General features: G+C 42.3%; 1 protein-coding gene across 1 annotated transcript in view; it reads left to right on the top strand.

Moving 5' to 3' along the window:
• The window catches only part of LOC126295009 (uncharacterized), a 460,780-nt gene that overhangs the window by 4,434 nt on the left and 432,335 nt on the right, over window positions 1–24,011 (top strand). Inside the window, exon 2 of the mRNA XM_049987262.1 lies at window positions 12,087–12,259. Within this exon, the coding sequence (XP_049843219.1) occupies window positions 12,097–12,259 (163 nt within the window). The 5' untranslated portion in view covers window positions 12,087–12,096. The remainder of the gene's footprint in view (window positions 1–12,086; window positions 12,260–24,011) is intronic.

The following is a 24,011-nucleotide window of genomic DNA, read 5'->3' as shown; positions in this document are numbered from 1 at the left end:
TCGGACTCATTAAATGAATGTGTACATGATATATGTGAATTACACCACAGATGACATGGGTAGCTCGCATTTGGGCTTTACTTATATGAGTTCTTTTGAAATATTACCTCACATAACGTGATGGTAAACAGTGTTCCAGGAAGTACTGGCACTATGGATGGTCTTTTCATCGTAAGTGCAGCTTTATTCAGACTCTCGAAATGTTACTTTGAATCTACTTTCGGTCACAAAAACTCAGTGTGCTGTGATGCATTGATCGCTAAACTAATGTGAGATTTTTGTGTCAGCAAGGACTGATTTGTTCATAAGAAAGAGGATGTGCGAAGTGTTATTCCAAGCAAGTGTCAGCCATAGCTATAAAGTGAGAGTTACTTCCCTCCAGAATATGATGTACTACATCATTCAGTTCCCAATTTGAATCTTTAACTAATGCGTTTGTGTAATTCCAACATTTTGTTGGTATCAGGGTCAGCAACAAAACATATTTACATTTTTTAGTTAAGATTTCCATCAGAGTGGCAAATAATATTCTTATTAGTGTTTAATTTCAAATGTTTTCTTTCACTGTCAAACCAATACCTGCATTTGTAATTTAGTTTACATCAGGCTATTATAACAAATGTCATTTGACCGTATTACAATTGTCTTGACATGTTCAGTTGTTTAAACAACAAAATTTGCCAGTTCTGTCCATGAACATGGGCCATTATCTACCAAGGAATAAAATAGTACAAGAAATTCTCTAAGGGGGTTAAAGAGACTAGTAAAGTTAATTGTTTACAGGGGCAGTTAACAACTACCTATTTTTCTTAGACGGTTGTATTTCTCAGATAACAGAGAGTAGAGGTTTGGTGAACAAAGTAAGACAAGAAAATAATAGTAAAATCACTCTGTCTTTTCCAAGTAACATTCGCACTTTTTTTTACTGGGAATGCTAACATCTTTCTAAGCCCAACATCTCACTCATTACAGAGTGGTAGAAGCTCAATTTTTCAGGTGAGATAATCGAAAAAGTGAAACTAGACATCATCATCGTGACCCTGACGTTTGTTGATGGTGTGCATGTACAATATGTAGAGTGTGTAACACTAGATTTTTATGTTACAAAGTAACTTCATTGTAAGAAGACATACACAAATAAGTATTGTGCATTAAAAGAAAATAGGACGACGTTGCTCTGTTTCTAGTTTTGTATGCAGTATGATACTGGCTAAGTCTCATACAGATATTCTGAATTTGGTATTCTGTGATTTCACTAAACTACTTCAAGCAAATACCCACTCGTATCCTCCTATCAAGTCACATCCGACTACCTGCCCCATCCTTGCCTAATTAATATTTATCCACATGTCTGTATGTATGAGTCACATTTTCTGTTATCAACCTGTAAAGGAACCAAATGTTCAGTTGCTTTGGAAAGTGATCCTTGAAGGAATAAAACTAAGTAGCTCAAATGCAAAAGCCCCTAACTGCATAGTGAGCGATACTGAGATAATCGATAAAAACTGGTCCCATCAAAACGACTAAAGTTAAAGATTTCATTTCTTTTCTAAAACTGAGTAAAAAAAATTAATTGAAAGGTATTAATGGCTGATATTAACGATTATGATTGATACGTTAAAATTTTAAGTGAAATATTGACTTCGCAGTTGTTGTTGTGGTCTTCAGTCCTGAGACTGGTTTGATGCAGCTCTCCATGCTACTCTATCCTGTGCAAGTTTCTTCATCTCCCAGTAACTACTGCAGCCCATATCCTTCTGAATCTGCTTAGTGTATTCATCTCTTGGTCTCCCTCTACGATTTTTACCCTCCACGCTGCCCTCCAGTACCAAATTGGTGATCCCTTCATGCCTCTGAACATGTCCTACCAACCGATCCCTTCTTCTAGTCAAGTTGTGCCACAAACTCCACTTCTCCCCAATTCTGTTCAATACCTCCTCATTAGTTACGTGATCTACCCATCTAATCTTCAGCATTCTTCTGTAGCACCACATTTCGAAAGCTTCTATTCTCTTCGTGTCTAAACTATTTATCGTCCATGCTTCACTTCCATACATGACTACACTCCATACAAATACTTTCAGATACGACTTCCTGACACTTAAATCAATACTCGATGTTAACAAATTTCTTTTGTTGAGAAACACTTTTCTTGCCATTGCCAGTCTACATATTATATCCTCTCTACTTCATCAGTTATTTTGCTCGCCAAATAGCAAAACTCGTTTACTACATTAGGTGTCTCATTTCCTAATCTAATTCCCGCAGCATCAACCGACTTAATTCGATTACATTCCATTATCCTCCTTTTGTTTTGTTGATGTTCATCTTATATCCTCCTTTCAAGACACTGCCCATTCCGTTCAACTGCTCTTCCAAGTCCTTTGCTGTCTCTTACAGAATTACAATGTCATCGGCAAACCTCAAAGTTTTTATTTCTTATCCATGGATATTAATTTTTCTTTCGTTCCCTTTACTGCGTGCTCAATATACAGATAGAATAACATCGGGGAGAGGCTACAACCCTGTCTCACTCCCTTCCCAACCACTGCTTCCCTTTCATGCCCCTCGACTCTTATAACTGCCATCTGGTTTCTGTACAAATTGTAAATAGCCTTTCGCTCCCTGTATTTTACCCCTGCCACCTTCAGAATTTGAAAGAGAGTATTCAAGTCAACATTATCAAACGCTGTCTCTAAGTCTACAAATGCTAGGAATGTAGGTTTGCCTTTCCTTAATCTAGTTTCTAAGATAAGTCGTAGAGTCTGTATTGCCTCACGTGTTCCAACATTTCTACGGAATCCAAACTGACCTTCCCCGAGGCCAGCTTCTACCAGTTTCTCCATTCCTCTGTAAAGAATTCGTGTAACTATTTTGCAGCTGTGACTTATTAAACTGATAGTTCGGTAATTTTCACATCTGTCAACACCAGCTTTCTTTGGAATTGGAATTACTAGATTCTTCTTGAAGTCTGAGGGAATTTCGCCTGTCTCATACATCTTACTCACCAGATAGTAGAGTTTTGTTAGGCCTGGCTCCCCCAAGGCTGTCAATAGTTCTAATGGAATGTTGTCTACTCCCAGGCCTTGTTTCGACTCAGGTCTTTCAGCGCTCTATCAAACTCTTCACGCAGTATCTTATCTCCCATTTCGTCTTCATCTACATCCTCTTCCATTTCCAAAATATTATCCTCAGGTTTATCGTCCTTGTATAAACCTTCTATATACTCCTTCCACCTTTATGCCTTCCCTTCTTTGCTTAGAACTGGGCTGCCATCTGAGCTCTTGATATTCATACACGTGGTTCTCTTCTCTCCAAAGGTCTCTTTAATTCTCCTGTAGGCAATATCTATCTGACCCCTAGTGAGATAAGCTTCTACATCCTTACATTTGACCTCTAGCCATCCATGCTTAGCCATTTTGCACTTCCTGTCGATCTCATTTTTGAGACATTTGTATTCCTTTTTGCCTGCTTCAGTTACTGCATTTTTCTATTTTCTCCTTTCATCAAGTAAATTCAGTATCTCTTCTCTTACCCAAAGATTTCTACTAGTCATCGTCGTTTTACCTACTGGATCCTCTGCTGCCTTCACTATTTCATTCCTCAAAGCTATCCATTCTTCTTCTACTGTATTTCTTTCCCCCAGTCCTGTCAATTGTTTCCTTATGCTCTCCCTGAAACTCTGTACAACCTCTGGTTCTTTCAGTTTAACCTAGCGAGGTGGCGCAGTGGTTAGCACACTGGACTCGCATTCGGTAGGACGACGGTTCAATCCCGTCTCCGGCCATCCTGATTTAGGTTTTCCGTGATTTCCCTAAATCGCTTCAGGCAAATGCCGGGATGGTTCCTTTGAAAGGGCACGGCCGATTTCCTTCCCCATCCTTTCCTCACCCGAGTTTGCGCTCCATCTCTAATGACCACGTTGTCGACGGGACGTTAAACACTAATCTCCTCCTCTTTCACTTTATCCAGGTCCCATCTCCTGAAATTCTCACCTTTTTGCAGGTTCTTCAGTTTTAATCTACAGTTCATAACCAATAGATTGCGGTCAGAGTCCACATCTGCCCCTGGAAATGTCTTACAATTTAAAATCTGGTTCCTAAATATCTGTCTTACCATTTTATAATCTATCTGAAACCTTTTAGAATCTCCAGGGTTCTTCCATGTATACAACCTTCTTTCATGATTCGTGAACCACGTGTTAGCTATGATAAAGTTATGCTCTGTGCAAAATTCTACCAAGTGGCTTCCTCTTTCATTTCTTAGCCCTAATCTATATTCACCAACTACGTTTCCTTCTCTCCCTTTTCCTACTGACGAATTCCAGTCACCCATGACTATTACGTTTTCGTCTCCCTTCACAACCTGAATAATTTCTTTTATCTAATCATACATTTCCTCAATTTCTTCATCATCTGCAGAGGTAGTTGGCATATAAACTTGTACTACTGTAGCAGGCATGTGCTTCGTGTCTCTCTTGGCCACAATAATGCGTTCACTATGCTGTTTGTAGTAGCGTACCTGCGTTCCTATTTTCCTATTCATTATTAAAGCTACTCCTGCATTACCCCTATTTGATTTTGTGTTTATGATGCTGTATTCGCCTGACCAAAAGTCTTGTTCCTCCTGTCACCGAACTTCACTAATTCCCCCTATATCTAACCTTAACCTATCCACTTCCCTTTTTAAATTTTCTAACCTACCTGCCCGATTAAGGGATCTGACATTCCACGCTCCGATCCGTAGAACGCCAGCTTTCTTTCTCTTGATAACGACGTCCTCTTGAGTAGTCCCCGCCCAGAGATCCGAATGGGGGACTATTTTACCTCCGGTATATTTTACCGAAGAGGACGCCATCATCATTTAATCATACAGTAAAGCTGCATACCCTCGGGAAAAATTACGGCCGTAGTTTCTCCTTGCTTTCAGCCGTTCGCAACACCAAAACAGCAAGGCCGTTTTGGTTAGTGTTACAGGGCCAGATCAGTCAATCATCCAGACTGTGGCCCCTGCAACTACTGAAAAGGCAGCTACCCCTCTTCAGGAATCACACGTTTGTCTGGCCTCTTAACAGATACCCCTTCGTTGTGGTTGCACCTACGGTACGGCCATCTGCATCGCTGAGGCACGCAAGCCTCCCCACCAACGGCAAGGTCCATGGTTCATGGGGGAGGGACTTCGCAGTTATTGCAACCGATTTATGAAGTTAGTGGGTTTTGGAAACGTTTCGATACAATTACAAAACAAACATTCGGTTATACAATCCGCTATTCGGTGTTATGTTAGGAGTGACAGAAATGTCGAATTTAAGTATTGCGAAATAAACAGAATATGTTTTATTTTAAAGAGAAGTCTGAACATTTTACAAAATTGGCTTATAAAGATAAGAAGGCGACATGATTTTACCAGGTACATCTGACTTACTTAATGTCAAATAGAGAACAAATATGAATGCGCAACATTAGATTTTTTTTTAAAAAAATACACCATCGCTTTCTGAGACCAGAAAATATTTTAGAAAATAAATAAGCTCGAAATAGCAGCTTAGTAAAACATCGACAAAATTTTAGAAAATGATAAAAGTGGTGGCAAGTTGCATGTTTGTTAAAACAGTGACAAAAGATTCTGGAAAATGAACTTAGCTGAAAGCTGCTTTTAAGTGACATGGACCTCAACACCGACCATCAACTTAAAATTGCTTCCGGCTTTTACTGATCGTTGGCAGTGGCAGGAGCGACTCTAGAAGTGCTTCGAGCTCGTCTAACAATTCGGCGTGGAATTTGAGTTGTCGAAGGTCACACAGTCTTCATAGAAGTGGAGCTCCAATAGCTTTTTCACGTCTGCGAGTTTGGCTTTCGAAAGTCGTGCGCCAGCTGTGATTGGTCTTGGGCTGTTTCCTCTACTGAATTTTTTTCCCCTCTTCAGTATGGTGATCCTTTCGTCAGCTTCAGTGTTGTAAAAGGGCCCACCACGAACTAGACAAATCATCTTGTTTTTTCGTTTCGTGAACACGAGTTTTTTGCTTTTTGAATATGGAAATGCTGGTTACAAGTAACTTTCACTAATCCTTCCACGGATGCCATAACAAATAGTGTCAACATAATTTTCATTACATAACATGGCTTTAGCAATACTTTTCGTGTTCTTAGTGCTCTGTTTTGGAAACATTTCTTTTCCACTGATCAGAACGCCTTTTTCTTTTCTGGGAGGATCCGTGCCCTCAGTCTCTTTCCCGTCATTTGCAACTACAATAATGGGTTCGACTTCCCACAGAATTCCCTCTATTTCAATTACTTCCACTTCATTTGTACCACCTTTTGCATTTAAACCATCCATAGAATCACTTATTTCTTCAAAACATTTACGAAGACACGTCAACAAACATCCTACTGATCAGCTGAACTGTGACTACCGGCGTGTATATCGACAAAGCATCGGTAACGAGAGCTTAATTGTTGCGTACACATTCGCTACAGTGCAGCCAACCATAAAGAAAAGTATCCCTTTTTATTGTAACAGACTGAAAGGTAGCTTTCAATGTCTATATTGGTGAGTCTGATGTCAGCTGGCGCGCTTTGCATCCAGACATGGCATGGACATTGCCATGCCTATTGAACTTTGCGGGTTTTGAAAACGTTGGACATTTAGCGGGCTTTGCAACCGATGACAACGTGCAGTTAGCGGCTTTTGCCACCGAACACGATTTTCTACAGTCAATTTCAACGGTTTATAGCGCAGTTTTGCACCCTGAAACCTATTCCATCTTGAAAGAGCTGAAAAAATCTATACGGTAATGTGCTTAAAACAGAATGGAAAGTGTCTTGAAAGGAGGCTCTATGATGAACATCAACAAAAGCAAAACGAGGACAATGGAATGTAGTCGAATTAAATGATGGTGAGGGTATTAGATTAGAAAACGAGACGAGATGAGTTTTTGGCAGCGAAATGACTAAGGATTATCGAAGTACAGAGGGTATAAAATGTAGACTGTCGATAGCAAGGAAAGTGTTTTCTGAAGAAGTTTTATACACATATCAAAAAAAGTTTTGCATCACCCCCGTTATTAGAACACCACGTTGACTGCGGACATGACATCACAGTCAAATTCCCTTTGTTACCGTTCAGCATGAGCAGCATCTATTAGACGGAGGGGTCCGACAGCCGATCATTTCCAGTCATTCCACCAGGAAGGTGGTACACGGAACATGTTGTCTGCAGTTCAACCATGCCAAGACTGCCCGCATTTTTACTTTGTGCCGGGAAGGGCTCTCAGCAAGGAAAGTGCCCAGGCGTCTCGGAGTGAACCAAAGCGATGTTGTTCGGACATGGAGGAGATACAGAGAGACAGGAACTGTGGATGACATGCCTGGCTCAGGCCGCCCAAGGCCTATTACTGCAGTGGATGACCGCTGCATACGTATTATAGCTCGGAGGAACCCTGACAGCTACGCCACCTTGTTGAGTAATGCTTTTCGTGCAGCCACAGGACGTCGTGTTATGGCTCAAACTGTGCGCAATAGGCTGCATGATGCGCAACTTTACTCCCGACGTCCATGGCAAGGTCCATCTTTGCAACAACGAAACCATGCAGCGCTGTACAGATGGGCCCAACAACATGCCGAATGGACCGCTGAGGATTGACATCGCGTTCTCTTCACCGATGAGGGTCGCATATGCTTTCAACCAGACAATCGTCGGAGACGTGTTTGAAGGCAGCCCAGTCGGATTTAACGCCTTGGACACACTGTCAGGCGAGTCCAGTAAGGTCGAGGTTTTCTGCCGTTTTGGGGTGGCATTATTTGTTGCTGAAGTACGCCGATGGTGCTCATGGAAAATGCCGTAATGGCTGCACCATACGTGAATACCATCCACCGACGTATAGTGCAACCATAGCGGCAGCATATTGGCGAGGCATTCGTCTTCATGGACGACAATTCGCGCCCCCATCATGCACATCTTGTGAACGACTTCCTTCAGGATAACAACATCGCTCTACCAGAGTGGCCAGCATGTTCTCCAGACATGAACCCTATCGAACAGGCCTCGGATAGATTGAAAAGGTCTGTTGATGGACGACGTTACCCACCAATCACTCTGATGGATATACACCGAATCGCCGTTGAGGTGTAGAACAATCTAGATCAGCAGTGCCTTGATGAACTTCATGGATGGTATGTCTCGACGAATGTAGGCATGCATCAATGCAAGAGGATGTGCTACTGGGCATTAGAGGTACCGGTGTTACAGCAATCTGCATCACTACCTCTGAAGGTCTCTCTGTATGGTGGTTCAACATGCAATGTGTGGTTTTCATGAGTAAGAAAAACGGCGGAATTTATGTTTATGTTGATCTCTATTCCAATTTTCTGTACAGGTTGAAGTGTGTAGATTTAAGTGCCAGGAAGTCTCTCCTGAAAGTATTAGTGTGGAATGTAGCCATGTATGGATGTGGAAGATGGACGATGACAATTTAGACAAGAAGAGTGTAGAATATTTAAAAATGTCGTGCTACAGAAGAATGATGGAGGTCAGATGGGTAGATAGCGTGACTAATGCTGTTCTGAATTGAATCGTAATTTGTGGCAGAACTTGTCTAGAAGAAAGGATCAGTTGGTCTGACACGTTCTAAGCACCAAAGGATCACCAATTTAATACTGGACAGATGCGTGGAAGGTAAAAGTCGTAGACAGAGACTGAAGACATGACTACACTAAGGAGATTCAGAAGGATGTAGGTTGCAGTAGAAGAAGAGCCTTGCACGCCAGAGAGTATCGTGGAGAGCTGCATGAAAACAGTCATTGGACTGAAGATAACAACATCAACAACAACAACAACAACAATAGTGTGCTGAACTGAAAATAGACAAAAAATGCATTTAGCGGCTTTTGAATCGTGGCTACTCAGTTGTTCTACACCTGCTACATGATCAGGGTTGAGGGCGATTGAGACTGGCTGAAAGTGTGAGTACGTCGTGACGGGAACGCTCTCGACACTCATCACGTGAGCCCGTGCAGGCCGCCGTCCAAGACTGTGGCGGTACAGGCCCGAGAAGCGACAGCTCGACCACTGTGTGGACAGCAAGCAGAGGGTCACTGACAGGCGCGTCCCAGAGGGGCTGTTGGGCTCTTGTTGTACATGTCAGATATTAACGATCTAACAGACATAGTAGTCACGACAGATTCCACGCATACGATGTACTTGTCTGTAATAAAGTGCAACGTCAAATCAAAAGCAACACTTGTAACTAGACAAATATACACTCCTGGAAATTGAAATAAGAACACCGTGAATTCATTGTCGCAGGAAGGGGAAACTTTATTGACACATTCCTGGGGTCAGATACATCACATGTTCACACTGACAGAACCACAGGCACATAGACACAGGCAACAGAGCATGCACAATGTCAGCACTAGTACAGTGTATATCCACCTTTCGCAGCAATGCAGGCTGCTATTCTCCCATGGAGACGATCGTAGAGATGCTGGATGTAGTCCTGTGGAACGGCTTGCCATGCCATTTCCACCTGGCGCCTCAGTTGGACCAGCGTTCGTGCTGGACGTGCAGACCGCGTGAGACGACGCTTCATCCAGTCCCAAACGTGCTCATGGGGGACAGATCCGGAGATCTTGCTGGCCAGGGTAGTTGACTTACACCTTCTAGAGCACGTTGGGTGGCACGGGATACATGCGGACGTGCATTGTCCTGTTGGAACAGCAAGTTACCTTGCCAGTTCTCATTTCTGCTACTTCTCATTACTTTCGTCTTTCTTCGATTTATTCTCAATCCGTATTCTGTACTCATTAGACTGTTCATTCCATTCAGCAGATCGTGTAATTCTTCTTCACCTGCACTGAGGATAGCTACGTCATCGGCGATTCGTATCATTCGTTTCCTATCACCTTGGATTTTAGTTCTACTCCTGAACCTTCCTCTTATTTCCATCGTTGCTTCTTAAATGTACAGATTGAACAGTACGGGCGAAACACTACATTCATGTCTTACAAACTTTTTAATCCGATCATTTTGTTCTTGGTCGTGCACTCCTAATTATTCCCTCTAGGCTCTTGTACATATTGTACAGTACCCGTCTCTTCCTATAGGTTACCCTATATTTCTCAGAATTTCAAACGTCAGGCACCATTTTACACTGTCGAACGTTTTTTCCAGGTCGACAGATTCTATGAACGTGTCTCGATTTATTCTGTAGTCTTGCTTCCATTATCAACCGAAACGTCAGAATTCCCTCTCTGGTGCCTTCACCTTTCCTAAAGTCAAACTGATCGTCAATTAGCGCACCCTGAATTTTCTTTTCCATTCTTCTGTATATTATTCTTGTAAGCAACTTGGATGCATGAGCTGATAAGCTGATTGTGCGATACTTCTCGGACTTGTCCGTTTTTGCCGCCTTCGGAACTGTGCGGCTCATGCTTTTTCCGAAATTCAGATGGTATGCCGCCAAACTCATAAACATACACACCAACGTGCGTAGTCGTTTTGTTGCCACTTCACCCAATGATTTTTAGGAATTCTGATGAAATGTTATCTGTACTTTCTGCCTTATTTGATATTAAGTCCTCTAAAGCTCTTTTAAATTCTGGTTCTAAAATTGGGTCCCCCATCTCTTCTAATTAGACTCCTGTTTCTTCTTCTATCACATCAGACAAATCTTCACCCTCATAGAGGCCTTTAGTGTAATCTTTTCTCCTATCCGCTCTCTTGTCTTCATTTAACAGTGGAATTCCTATTGCACTCTTAATGTCATCATCCTTGTTTTTAATGTCAGCGAAGGTTGTTTTGACTTTCATGTATGCTGAGTCTGTCCTTCCGTCAAACATTTCTTTTTCGATGTCTTCACATTTTCACTGCAGCCTTTTCGTCTTAGCTTCCGCACACTTCCTATTTATTTCATTCCTCAGCGACTATTATTTCTGTATTCCTGAGGTTCCTGTAACATTTTTGCACTACTTCCTTTCATCGATCATTCCAAATATTTCTTCTGTTACCCATGGCTTGTTCGCAGCGACCTTCTTTGTACCGATGTTTTCCTTTCCGGCTTCTGTGAGGGCCCTTTTTAGAGATGTCCATTCGTCTTCAACGGTACTGCCGACTGAGGTAGTCCTTATTTCTGTACCTATAGCCTTAGAATCTTCAACCATATCTCGTCATTCCTTAGTACTTCCGTATCCCACTTTCCATATTGATTCTTCCTGACTAATATCTTAAACTTCAGCCTACTCTTCATTGTGATGTGAGTCTATATCTGCTCCTGGGTACACCTTACTATCGCTGTCTGACCATGATGTAATCTAACTGAAATCTCTCCGTATCACCCGGCCTTTTCCTAGTATACCTCCTCCTCTTGCGTTTCTTGAACAGAGTATTCGGTATTACTAGCTGTAATTTATTACAGAACTCGATTAGTCTCCTCCTCTCTCATTCCTTGTCCCAAGTTCGTATTCTCCTATAACCTTTTCTTCTACTCCTTTCCCTACAACTGCATGCCACTCCCCCGTGAATATTAGATTTGTATCTATCTACTGTATTACGCTTTCAATATGTTTAAGTACTTTCTCTTCATTATCAGCTTTCGACGTGGGCATATATACCTGAACTATCGTTGTCGATGTAGGCTTCCTATCGATTCTGATAAGAACAATTCTATCTCGGAACTGTTCACACTAACACACTCTCTGCCCTACCTTCCTATTCATAACGAATCCTACTCCCGTTATACAATTTTCTGCTGCTGTACTCATCTGTCCACAGATACTTGTCTTCTTTCCATTTCACTTCATTGGCGTACATTCTGTAAAGCCTTAGATAATATTGGCCCATAGGTACAATAGCACGTGCTTGTCCTGATACAGCTACGGCTGAATGTGTGCACGAACATTCTTGTTCTTCGATAGAGGCCACTCAGTTCATCAAAATGGGTGAGGCAGACTGACTCAGTCTAACACATTCATTGATCTCTGATGACCTGGCTACCTCAATCAACGGGAAGGGTAAAACCTGGAGGAGGTTCGGTTTAGCGTTCGCTGTCCTATTCCACAGAGTACAATGACTCCATTTTATTTTGAAAGGTTGAACGACATGGAATGGAACGTGACAGCGCTGCAGGAGGATCAGCTGAGGCACCGTGCCCTCTCCCAGTCACTGCACGCTGTCGGACGAATCACAAGAGCCATACTCGCCAGGGGACGATGTGAGACCTACAATCGGCTCAATTTTAAGCTGAGGCACTTGAACAAAACTGGTGAGTACCTTATTTGGAACTACGTTATTGTTAAACAAAGCGTGATGTGCTTATGGAGGTATTCTGTGAACAAAATCCCGTCTAAGCTAACTAACGAATCAGGATAGGAGTTGTCCCGGGGCTGAAAACTGTGTCGTAATGAAATCACACAGGAGAAAAGAACCTTAGAGCTGAGTAAAAACCACACTAGAGAAAATAAACTGTATCTATTGAGAAGTGACTGCATCTGTCAATGGAGATCATGAATTTGATCTGTTATATAAGGTGAATAAAGCAGACTTGCAAAATATCAGCCTCAGTAATCGGTCCATAATTTGTTTGTCACGCTCTAAAGCAGGCTAGCACCGGAGCGTCAAAGTACTGTACGGTAGAGGTGGTGGGAGGCTCGTGTTCCTGACGACTGGGAGCCAACAAGTGACTGTGCGTCACCTCTGGGAGCGGTGTTCAGAGGTGACCAGACCGCAGCGCTTGAACACCATCGCTCTCGAAACTTGTTACCCGTAAGCATCGTTACATGCCGCTGTTAGACTAACGTCTATACGAAGCAAACTAAAGTGCGTGAATGTTTCGTTATGCTGTTACCTTTAGCTCTCTCTTTAGTTGCAAAAATCACAGACAGGACTTGAGAAAAATAGTGAAATGAGGTTAGATCCTTCTTTACGAGGGGCTACGTTGCACCACAGTCACTTTCGTCAAACAGTTAATCAGTACGACGACAGGGATGTAAAATCAGAAAGTGATTAACTATGAATCTTGCTTTGAAGATGTAATATGATCGGATACTACTTTGCCCCTGTCTGTAACAACAAAACGTCTGCAGAATATCAGTACAGGAATACTGCTAATTAATGCTGAACGTGAAACTTCCCGGCAGATTAGAACTGTGTGCCGGACCGAGACTGGAACTCCAGACCTCTGCTTTTCCCTGGCAAGTGCTCTACCGGCTGAGCTACCCAAGCACGACCCACGACCCGTCCTCACAGCTTCACTTCCGCCAGTACCTCATCTCCTACTTCCCAAACTTCACAGAAGCTCTCCTGCCAACCTTGCAGAAGTAGCACTCCTGGAAGAAAGGACATTGCGGAGACACTTGTTACTCACAGCCTGGGGGATGGTTCAGGAAAGAAATTTTCACTCTGCAGCAGAGTGTGCGCCGATATGAAACTTCTCGGCAGATTAAAACGTTGAGCCATGTCTCATTTATCTATGTCTTCCAGTAATGCTAGTCTTGCAACTTTCTCAGGACAGCTTCTGTGAAGTTTGCGAATGGGAGACGAGATACTGGCAGAAAAAAGAACTGTAAAGTCAGGTCCTGAACCGTGATTGGGTAGCTCTGTCTGTAGAACACTTACCCGCGAAAGGCAAAGGTCCTGAGTTCGAGTCTCGGTCGGGCACAAAGTTTTAATCTGTCAGGAAGTTACATATCAGCGCACTCTACGCTGCAAAGTCAAAATTTCATTTTGGAATGTCGAACGTATATTTGTGGGACCTTGACATATTACGTACTCATATTACATACATCTTTTTCATGTTAAAGAACATGTGTTGTAACTCTAGAGCGTAGGGGAGTAATGACCGGTTCTGCCCACCTCGTCCCTCGCTTTCAACATCCTGTCAGTGTCAGGGCTCTGATTGCCACTCCACTGTACGCTACTTGTGCTCGGGCATTAGGCTGCTACAGTGGGGTGGAGCCAGTGACAGACAAATGGCATGAGTTTCTTTAGAAACTGTACATTCAGCAGGACCTAACTACGTACCATACTATAAGAATTGTGGTCAAATTTTTATTTAATTTGTGGGAAGAGAGGGGGGGAGGGTGCTGGATGGTTTGGTTGCTACGGTAAATGTACCTTTTTCTACTTACATCACTGGCTCAACTTGGTGATGTTTGCTTGGAAGGTGCGTGTTACAGCGTTAACGACAGATATCCGTTAATGTCGGATAACGAGAAATAGTGCTAACACAACAGTATAGCACACCGCCTCTAGCCTTGGTGACGGCCTGAGCCCGCCACGAGTCTCTCCAGATATGGCATTTTCAGCTGAGGTCACTCACGAGAAACCGTAGAGCAGCCGAATCGTAGGGAGACAGCCTCATTCCACTCGCTACAGCCATTTCCTGTGAGACTGAAACAGATAGATCGATTGGTTTAGCGGGCACGTCGAGATACAGGGGACACGTGAGCGGCCGTCAGGCCAGGAAAGCGTCCACGCGGCCCTGCCAAGGCTATTAAGGTACCAAAAGTTACTGTGTGATGTGATCCGACACTTGACTTTTCAACGTTCTCGCCCATTGTCGTTCTGACAAGAGCGATAATGCACAAAGGTGTTGCCATTTTCTTCCGGAATTACTATACCTTTGAGACCATATGATACCGCGCGTGTCCCGCTGACACACATATGCTACGGAGAGTATTGCTTCACGACGCCAACCCTAACAGAAAAAACACTGATAGTCGAAAGATGAGGTAGACCCCGTGTCTTTAAAAACAGTTAACGTGGATAACAAACAATAGCGGATCTCGCACATTTACTTAATTTATTTACTTCCTTATGTATTTATTTCACCTGATAAAGGGGCGTTCGTACACACTCTTATAAATAATCTGACGTACATAGCGAGTCAACATTACAACATGCATAGTGCATAAACAGCACATAGTGATAATAGTCTTACTACTGTTAATACTAATAACAATAATAATAACAATGGATACAAAAATGAACAGATGTTGACATTCATCACCAATGCTCAACCCTGCTACAGGTGAAAAAATTTACAACTGTAGCGGATTTTATCATCGCTGACATTGAGAGGCACCCACATGCCTTGCTCATACTGTGGCATCAAGCAGTCAGGCCTGCAAGCTGAGTGGTCTACCAAGCGAGTGGATTCATTCTTATTTATCGAGTAACATGAACTCTAGTACTCACAATTAAGTTACAAATTATTCTCCTGTTTGAATTTTACGCAACGCATAACACACATCTGACTATTAGTAATTTACAAAACTCTGACTGTTCACTACACACTGGCAGTACCACATTTTCTTTCTTATTAAACCGCTTTGATCAACACGTGGCCATCGCACTGAATATGAATGGCGCACACATTATATATTCTGGGTATCATGACAACATACTATTCGGAGGTAAAGGCCACCAATCTTTTTCTTTTCTCTATCTTATTTATTCCGATAAATTCTATAACCTAAACACACAAATTCTATAACCTACAACAATAACACATGAGAAATTCCGCTCAGTGGGCATGGCTTTACATTGGTGATTCTCTATCTTATGGTCTCGTAATTATTTAACGGTATAGTGCACTTTCTGGATAGGATAGCGTGTCTTTCGCTATATCTCACACTTCGACTCTCACACCCATCATCAGAAAAATTTCCTCCGGACCGAGTGGTACAAAAAGGAACATGCATAACCAACTGCCTCTGAAACTATCTTGTTACTCTCTCATGCCAACCACACATACTTAAATTTCATGAAATACATCACACTGGCAACATACAATACAAAGAATAGTCACAACGTTATAATCACATCACTTTCAGCTTTCCCACTTCAATTAGTATTTATGCCAGTTTCACACGACACTGCCCCACTTCGTAACTTGACTTTCCTACTATGAACTTTGGAGGATATATGCACGTCTTCCTGTGCGATGCAAGCCGAGTGGCGTTTCTGGATAGACGGCTGACTCACCTTGCTTCCTTCTCAGAGTATTATAGTTTGAATCAAGCGTCACACGGAAACATATCACGCAAAGTAATATTAAGAACATATTCATCACACACGCGATTCCTCAACTGATACCATGGACGAGTACTTCTCTTTATCCTTTGCTTCATACTCAGATTGAGACTCACACAGTACTCACCACGTGGAAGTACTCGTATCTAATTTCAAGTCCTTTGCACGCCATTTCTTAAATATTTCCAACTTATGGATTGGGGCTAAGAAATGAAAGGGGAAGCCGTCTGGTAGAGTTTTGCACAGAGCATAACTTAATCATAGCTAACACTTGGTTCAAGAATCATAAAAGAAGGCTGTATACGTGGAAGAATCCTGGAGATACTAAAAGGTATCAGATAGATTATATAATGGTAAGACAGAGATTTAGGAACCAGGTTTCAAACTGTAGGACATTTCCAGGGGCAGATGTGGTCTCTGACCACAATCTATTGGTTATGACCTGTAGATTAAAACTGAAGAAACTGCGAAAAGGTGGGAATTTAAGGACATGGGATCTGGATAAGCTGAAAAAACCAGAGGCTGTACAGAGCTTCAAGGAGAGCATAAGGGAACAATTGACAGGAATGGGGGAAGAAGAATGGGTAGCTCTGAGGGATGAAGTAGTGAAGGCAGCAGAGAATAAAGTAGGTAAAAAGACGAGGGCTGCTAGAAATCCTTCGGTAACAGAAGAAATATTGAATTTAATTGATGAAAGGAGGAAATATAAAAATGCAGTAAATGAAGCAGGAAAAAAGGAATACAAACGTCTCAAAAATGAGATCGACAGGAAGTGCAAAATGGCTAAGCATGGATGGCTAGAGGACAAATGTAAGGATGTAGAAGCTTATCTCACTAGGGGTAAGATAGATACTGCCTACAGGAGAATTAAAGAGACCTTTGGAGAGAAGAGGACCACGTGTATGAATATCAAGAGCTTAGAGGGCAACCCAGTTCTAAGCAAAGAAGGGAAGGCATAAAGGTGGAAGGAGTATATAGAAGGTTTATACAAGGGCGATAAACTTCAGGATAATATTTTGGAAATGGAAGAGGATGTAGATGAAGACGAAATGGGAGATAAGATACTGCGTGAAGAGCTTGACAGAGCGCTGAAAGACCTGAGTCGAAACAAGGTCCCCGGAGTAGACAGGTACTGACAGATGTGAAAATTACCGAACTATCGGTTTAATAAGTCACAGCTGCAAAATACTAACGCGAATTCTTTACAGACGAATGGAAAAACTGGTAGATGCGGACCTCGGGGAGGATCAGTTTGGATTCCGTCGAAATGTTGGAACACGTGAGGCAATACTGACCTTACGACTTATCTTAGAAGGAAGATTAAGAAACGGCAAACCTACGTTTGTAGCATTTGTAGACTTAGAGAAAGCTTTTGACAATGTTGACTGGAATACGCTCTTTCAAATTCTGAAGGTGGCAGGGGTAAAATACAGGGAACGAGTGGCTATTTACAATTTGTACAGAAACCAGATGGCAGTCATAAGAGTCGAGGGGCATGAAAGGGAAGCAGTGGTTGGGAAAGGAGTGAGACAGAGTTGTAGCCTCACCCCGATGTTATTCAATCTGTATACTGAGCAAGCAGTAAATGAAACAGAAGAAAAATTCGGAGTAGGTATTAAAATCCATGGAGAAGAAGTAAAAACTTTGAGGTTCGCCGATGACATTGTAATTCTGTCAGAGACGGCAAAGAACTTGGAAGAGCAGTTGAATGGAATGGACAGTGTCTTGAAAGGAGGATATAAGATGAACATCAACAAAATCAAAACAAGGATAATGGAATGTAGTCAAATTAAATCGATTGATGCTGAGGGAATTAGATTAGGAAATGAGATACTTAAAGTAGTAAAGGAGTTTTACTATTTAGGAAGTAAAATAACTGATGATGGTCGAAGTAGAGAGGATATAAAATGTAGACTGGCAATGGCAAGGAAAGCATTTCTGAAGAAGAGAAATTTGTTAACATCGAATATAGATTTATGTATCAAGAAGTCGTTTCTGAAAGTATTTGTTTGGAGCGTAGCCATGTATGGAAGTGAAACATGGACGATAACTAGTTTGGACAAGAAGAGAATATAAGCTTTCGAAATGTGATGCTACAGAAGAATGCTGAAGATAAGGTGGATAGATCTTCTAACTAATGAGGAGGTATCGAATAGGATTGGGGAGAAGAGAAGTTTGTGGCACAACTTGACTAGAAGTAGGGATCGGTTGGTAGAACATGTTTTGAGGCATCAAGGGATCACAAATTTAGCATTGGAGGCCAGCGTGGAGGGTGAAAATCATAGAGGGAGCCAAGAGATCAATACACTAAGCAGATTCAGAAGGATGTAGGTTGCAGTAGGTACTGGGAGATCAAGAAGCTTGCACAGGATAGAGTAGCATGGAGAGCTGCATCAAATCAGTCTCAGGACTGAAGACAACAACAACAATAGTACACACGCTCGTAATTCAGTTTAACTTGAGCACTCGGAAGTATTTCAACTTACTGGTACACGTGATTTCATTCTGACCGTTGGTCGAAGATTACTACGATCCCCTTAATATTACCTGCCTGACATTTAATTCCCCCACAAAAGTTCCTGAAATAGAGAAATTATTATTCCAAACTACTCTTAAGTATTTGAAATGCATACAATGTCTCCACTCTTTTGTCTTTACGGAGCACACCTATAACAGTTCCTACCAACACAAGATCCAGCGGCAGAGTACTGAAACATGGCCACTCTTCAGGTCATCTCGCACCTCCGTCGATGTGGGGGAAGACCATGCTACCCATTGGGCAGACACATTTGAGGCGCTCAAAGCTCAGATAAATTTCATCTCTTTGGTTCCACCAAAGGACCGTCTCACAGATGATCATATATTGCACATTACTATCTGTGGTTAGCAGACGACCATTCATTCATTTCGCAGATCTCACCAAATTGGATGTAGGGATTTATTTTGTGGCAGTGCACATGTGATCAATTAAATAAATAAATTGTCATTCTTTCCTACACTGGTATCGGGCTTCTGTGTATTAAGTGAAATTGAGTTATTACTACAGAAAAATTTGTTGTTCTGACAAGAATAATGAGAATGTTGTACCTATTTTCAATGTAGGGCGGTACTGTACCCTTTCAACATAAATGAATGTAAGGAGCTTAATAAATTCTAGACATTATGTTCTTATGTCAGAATACGTGTACTACCAGTATCTTTAAACTCACGCAGATGTAAAACACCACAAAACATCAGTTTCAAGACAAATTATTTATCTGATGATGTTCAAACTTTGAATCCAATACGTTTACATGTTTCTACGTCGTTATATTATCAAATTAGATATTTTTAAGAAACTTTCTTAACTCACAACTGTCGCTAGCTATGGAAAGCACCTTCTCCTCAGAGGAAGTTGCCAAGAAAAGGAGCGAGGAACAAGAAAATTCCAACTAGGCAGTACCATGGTCAGACAGAGAATCCTAGGTTAGATACTGAATTGTAAGTGCTGCCCATTGCTAGATGTAATCTCGGATCTCAATGGGGTAGTCATGAACAGCAGGCAGATGTTTAAGAGTATACTCTTGAAGAATGAATGTTCAAACAAGTGGGACACTGAAGTTCTGAGCAATCTTGAAGTAAGTTTGAATTTTTCTAAGGCTGTCGATACTATCTGAATGAATACCGCAGTAGACAGTTCAGTTGAATGGGAGTGGACATGTCTGAATAGAGCATAACAGAAATTGGACAAACAAACATAGATATAGGAAAGTAATGGACAAAGAAACCTTGGGAAACAGGAAGAAAAACTCTTACACAAATAGAACAAATTAGGAGGTAGAAAAACGTTCAGGGAAAGACAGGTGTACAGCAATACAGTCCACTTAGGAATGAAGTAAATAGGAGGTGACAGGAAACCAAAGCGAAATGGCTGCTGGAAAAATGTGAAGAGAGGGAGTAAGAAATGTTCGTCGGAAGAACTGATTCAACGTACAGAATACTCAAAAGAACATTCTGTGTAATTAAAAGCTAGTGCGGCAACATTAAGAGTGAAGTAGGAATGTTGTGGTTAAATGCAGAGGAGATAGAGGAGAGATGGAAAGAGAGGACTGAGACCAACTATGAGGGGAAGATTCGTCTGATGACTTGGCAGAAGAGGAGATGAGAATAGCAGTGGAAGACATGGGAGGTGGCATAAGAGAGTCAGAGCTCAGCAGAGCTTTCGAAGGAAGCTTTGGGGGAACTGTCAACCAAGCAAATACTTAAGCTGAAGTGTAGAATAAACGTGACTGGTGATTTACCATTAGACACAATCCTGAGACAGCAAGAGAAGATAAGTGCGAGATATATCGCATAGTCAGAATACCAGCTCATGTATACAAGTTGTCGACATGAATAATATATATGGAAGAATGAAAAAGAAAGTAGTGGATCTGATAGATGACGATAATTTTGGCTGTGAGAAGCACAATAGCACAAGGGAGAGGCACTTCTGTCGTTGCGATTGATAATCGAAACAATGCCTGAAAAAAGATAGGTACATAGAACATGTCGACCTAGCTAAAGCTTTCTGAAATGTAAAAATGGGAAAGATGTCGAAATTCTGAGAAAAGTAAGACTGAGATACAGCGAAAGACGAATATTATACAATAGGCACAAGAACCAAGAGGTAACAACAAGAATGGAAGACCAAGAACAAAATGCTCAACCATCCTCCTGTCAGTGTCTTCATTCTTCAAGCGATTCTGTTGAGAACCTCCTCATTTCTTGTCTTATCTGTCTATCTAATTTTCAAAATCCTTCAAAAGCACGCATTTCAGACGCTTTGATTCTCTTCTGTTCCGATTTTCTCATTGCCCATAAGTCACATTCATACAACTCCATGCTTCAAACTTATATTCTCAGTTACTGATACTGAAATTAGTGCTGACGTTTGATACTGGTTGACTTTTTTGGTCAGGAATGTCCTCTTTGAATGTTTTGGTCTGCTTTTTACGTCTTCTGTAATTTGTCCGTTATGAACTGTTTTGCTCTGAAGGTGGCAGAATTCCTTCAGTTCTCTACATCTGCATCCACAATTTTGTTGTTAAGTTTCTCACTAAACATATTTCTCTTATTCCGCATTAATATCGTCGTTTTTTGGTTTCCTCTCACTTCATAGACTGTGCTCATTAGACCTTTCATTCAACTGAAGATGTCCTACACTTATTTCTCACTTTCACTGAGAACAGTAATGTCATCAGCTACTCTTATCATGGATAGCTTTTCAATATAGTTTTTTCCCACTTCTCAAACTTTCTTTTAATTCTTCCATTACTGCTTCGATTTTTTTTAGTCATTAGTAGTCTGATTGGTTTGATGCGGCCCACCGCGAATTCCTATCCTCTTCATCTCAGAGTAGCACTTACAACTAACGTCCTCAGTTATTTGCTGGATGTATTCCAGTCTCTGTCTTCCTCTACAGTTTTGGCCCTCTACAGCTCCCTCTAGTACCATGGAAGTCATTTCCTAACGTCTTAACACGTGTCCTATTGTCCTCTTCCTTTATCCTGCCTGTCTGTTCCACACACTCGTCATTCCTTACCTTGTCAGTCCACCTAAGTGTCAACATACGTCTGTAGCACATCTCAAACGCTTTCATTCTCTTATGTTCTGGAATGGGATTTTCACTCTGCAGCGGAGTATGCGCTGATATGAAACTTCCTAGCAGATTAAAACTGTGTGCCACACTGGGACTCGAACTCGGGACCTTAGCCTTTCGCGGGCAAGTGCTCTACCATCTGAGCTACCCACACACGACTCATGGCCCCTCCTCTCAGCTTCGCTTCTGCCAGTACCTCGCCTCCTACCTTGCAAACTTTTCAGAAGCTCTCCTGCGAACCTAGCACTCCTGAAAGAAAGGGTATTGCGGAGACACGGCTTACCCACAGTCTGGGGGATGATTCCAGAATGAGATTTTCACTCTGCAGCGGAGTGTGCGCTGATATGAAAGGAGAGCTTCTGTAAAGTTTGCAAGGTAGGAGACGAGGTACTGGGAGAAGTAAAGCTGTGTGGAGGGGGCGTCAGTCGTGCTTGGGTAGCTCAGTTGGTAGAGCGCTTGCCTGTAAAAGGCAAAGGTCGTGAGTTCGAGTCTCGGCCTGGCACATAGTTTTAATTTGCCAGGAAGTTTCATATCAGCACACACTCCGCTGCAGAGTGAAATTCTCATTCTGGAAACATCCCCCAGGCTGTGGCTAAGGCATGTCTCCGCAATATCCTTTCTTTCAGGAGTGTTAGTTCTGCTACGTTCACAGGAGAGCTTCTGAAAAGTTTGTAAGGTAGGAGGCGAGGTACTGGCAGAAGTAAAGCTGTGAGGACGGGCCGTGAGTCGTACTTGGGTAGCTCAGACGGTAGAGCACTTGCCCGCGAAAGGCAAAGGTCCCGAGTTCGAGTCTCGGTCCGGCACACAGTTTCAATCTGCCAGGAAGTTTCTCTTCTGGTTTTCTTGCACTCCATGTTTCACTGTCATACAATACTGTGCTCAAAACGTACATTTTAAGAAATTTCTTTCTCAAATTAAGGTCTACGTTTGATACTATTAGAATTCTCTTGGCTAGATATGACCTCTTTGCCAGTGTTACGTCCTCCTTGCTTCGTCCGTAATTGATTTTTTAGCCGCTTAGGTAGCAGAATTTCTTAACTTCATCTACTTCGTGACCATAAGTCCAGATGTTAAGTTTCTCGGCGATCTCATTTCTGCTGCTTCTCACTACTTACGTCTTTGTTGGATTTACTCTCAATCCATATTCTGTACTCATTAGATTGTTCAATAAATTCAGTAGATCTTATAATTCTTCTTCAGTTTCAGTCAGGACAGCAATGTCATCAGCCAATCGTGTCATTGATATTCCTCCACCCTAAATTTTACACCCATTCCTGAACCTTTCTTTTATTTCCAGCATTGCCTCTTCCGTATACAGATTTAACAGTGGAAGTGAAAGACTGCATCCGTGTCTAAGACCCTTTTTAATCCGAGCACTTCATTCTTGGTCGTCCACTCTTATTATTCCCTGATGGCCCTTGTGCACATTTTATATTACCTGACTCTCCCTATAGCTTACCCCTTTTTCCCCTCAGAATATCTTGCTCCATTTTACATTGTCGTACGGTTTTTCCATATCGACTGATCCTTTGAACGTGTTTTGGTTTTCCTTAAGTCTCGCTTTAATTATCAATCGCAAACTCAGAATGCACCTCTGGTGCATTTACCTTTCCTAGAACCAAAGTGCTTGTCATCTAGCACCTCTTTAAATCCCTTTTCCTTCTTCTATAGATTATTCTTTTCAGCGACTTGAATGCAAGAACTCATACGCTCATTGCGCGAATGTTCTCCACTTATCTGCCCTCCCAACCATATACTGACTGTATATCTCCAGAAGTAGAGAGTCTTGAAACCGAGAGGAATAAAGTTTTGCTTTCCATATCTCTCAACGATTTTCGAAGTTCCGAAGGATTGTTCTCTGTGCCGTGCACATGATTTAATCGGGGGTCTTCCTAAGCTTTGTTTCACCCCATGAGTGGCAGAGGTACGAGTCTCGAGGACCGCTGCTTCCTGCGACCTCTCACCACGTGGTCTGGGGACAAAGGCTCAGCACCGAGGTTGGCCGCTCACCGTCCCAGCCGACTCCGGCTCTGCAACGTGCGGGCCTCCGTTCTCTGTGGTGAGCGACACGCGGCAGCTCGACACCTCCACCCAGGACCCACTAGGCTGTTCGCGGCGGTCAGTGGTCCTCTCTGCATCGTCTCGACCCCGCGTCGTCACTGCACGTTCTGCAGTCGTTAACACCGTGCGGGTCAGCTGTGCGGTCTGGGCGCCCTGTCCCAGTTCACACGGCTAACTCCTGTCGGAGGTTCGAGTCCTGACCCAGGAATGGGTGTGTGTGTGTGTGTGCTGTCCTTAGTGTAAGTTACTTTAAGTTTGATTAAGTAGTGCGTAAGCCAAGGGACCGATGACCTCAGCAGTT

Source organism: Schistocerca gregaria, chromosome 11 (genome assembly GCF_023897955.1).
Source record: "Schistocerca gregaria isolate iqSchGreg1 chromosome 11, iqSchGreg1.2, whole genome shotgun sequence".
NCBI classification, from domain to species: domain Eukaryota; kingdom Metazoa; phylum Arthropoda; class Insecta; order Orthoptera; family Acrididae; genus Schistocerca; species Schistocerca gregaria.
The sequence above is the reverse complement of the archived record's forward strand: the minus strand, read 5'-3'. Positions and strand labels throughout refer to the sequence as shown.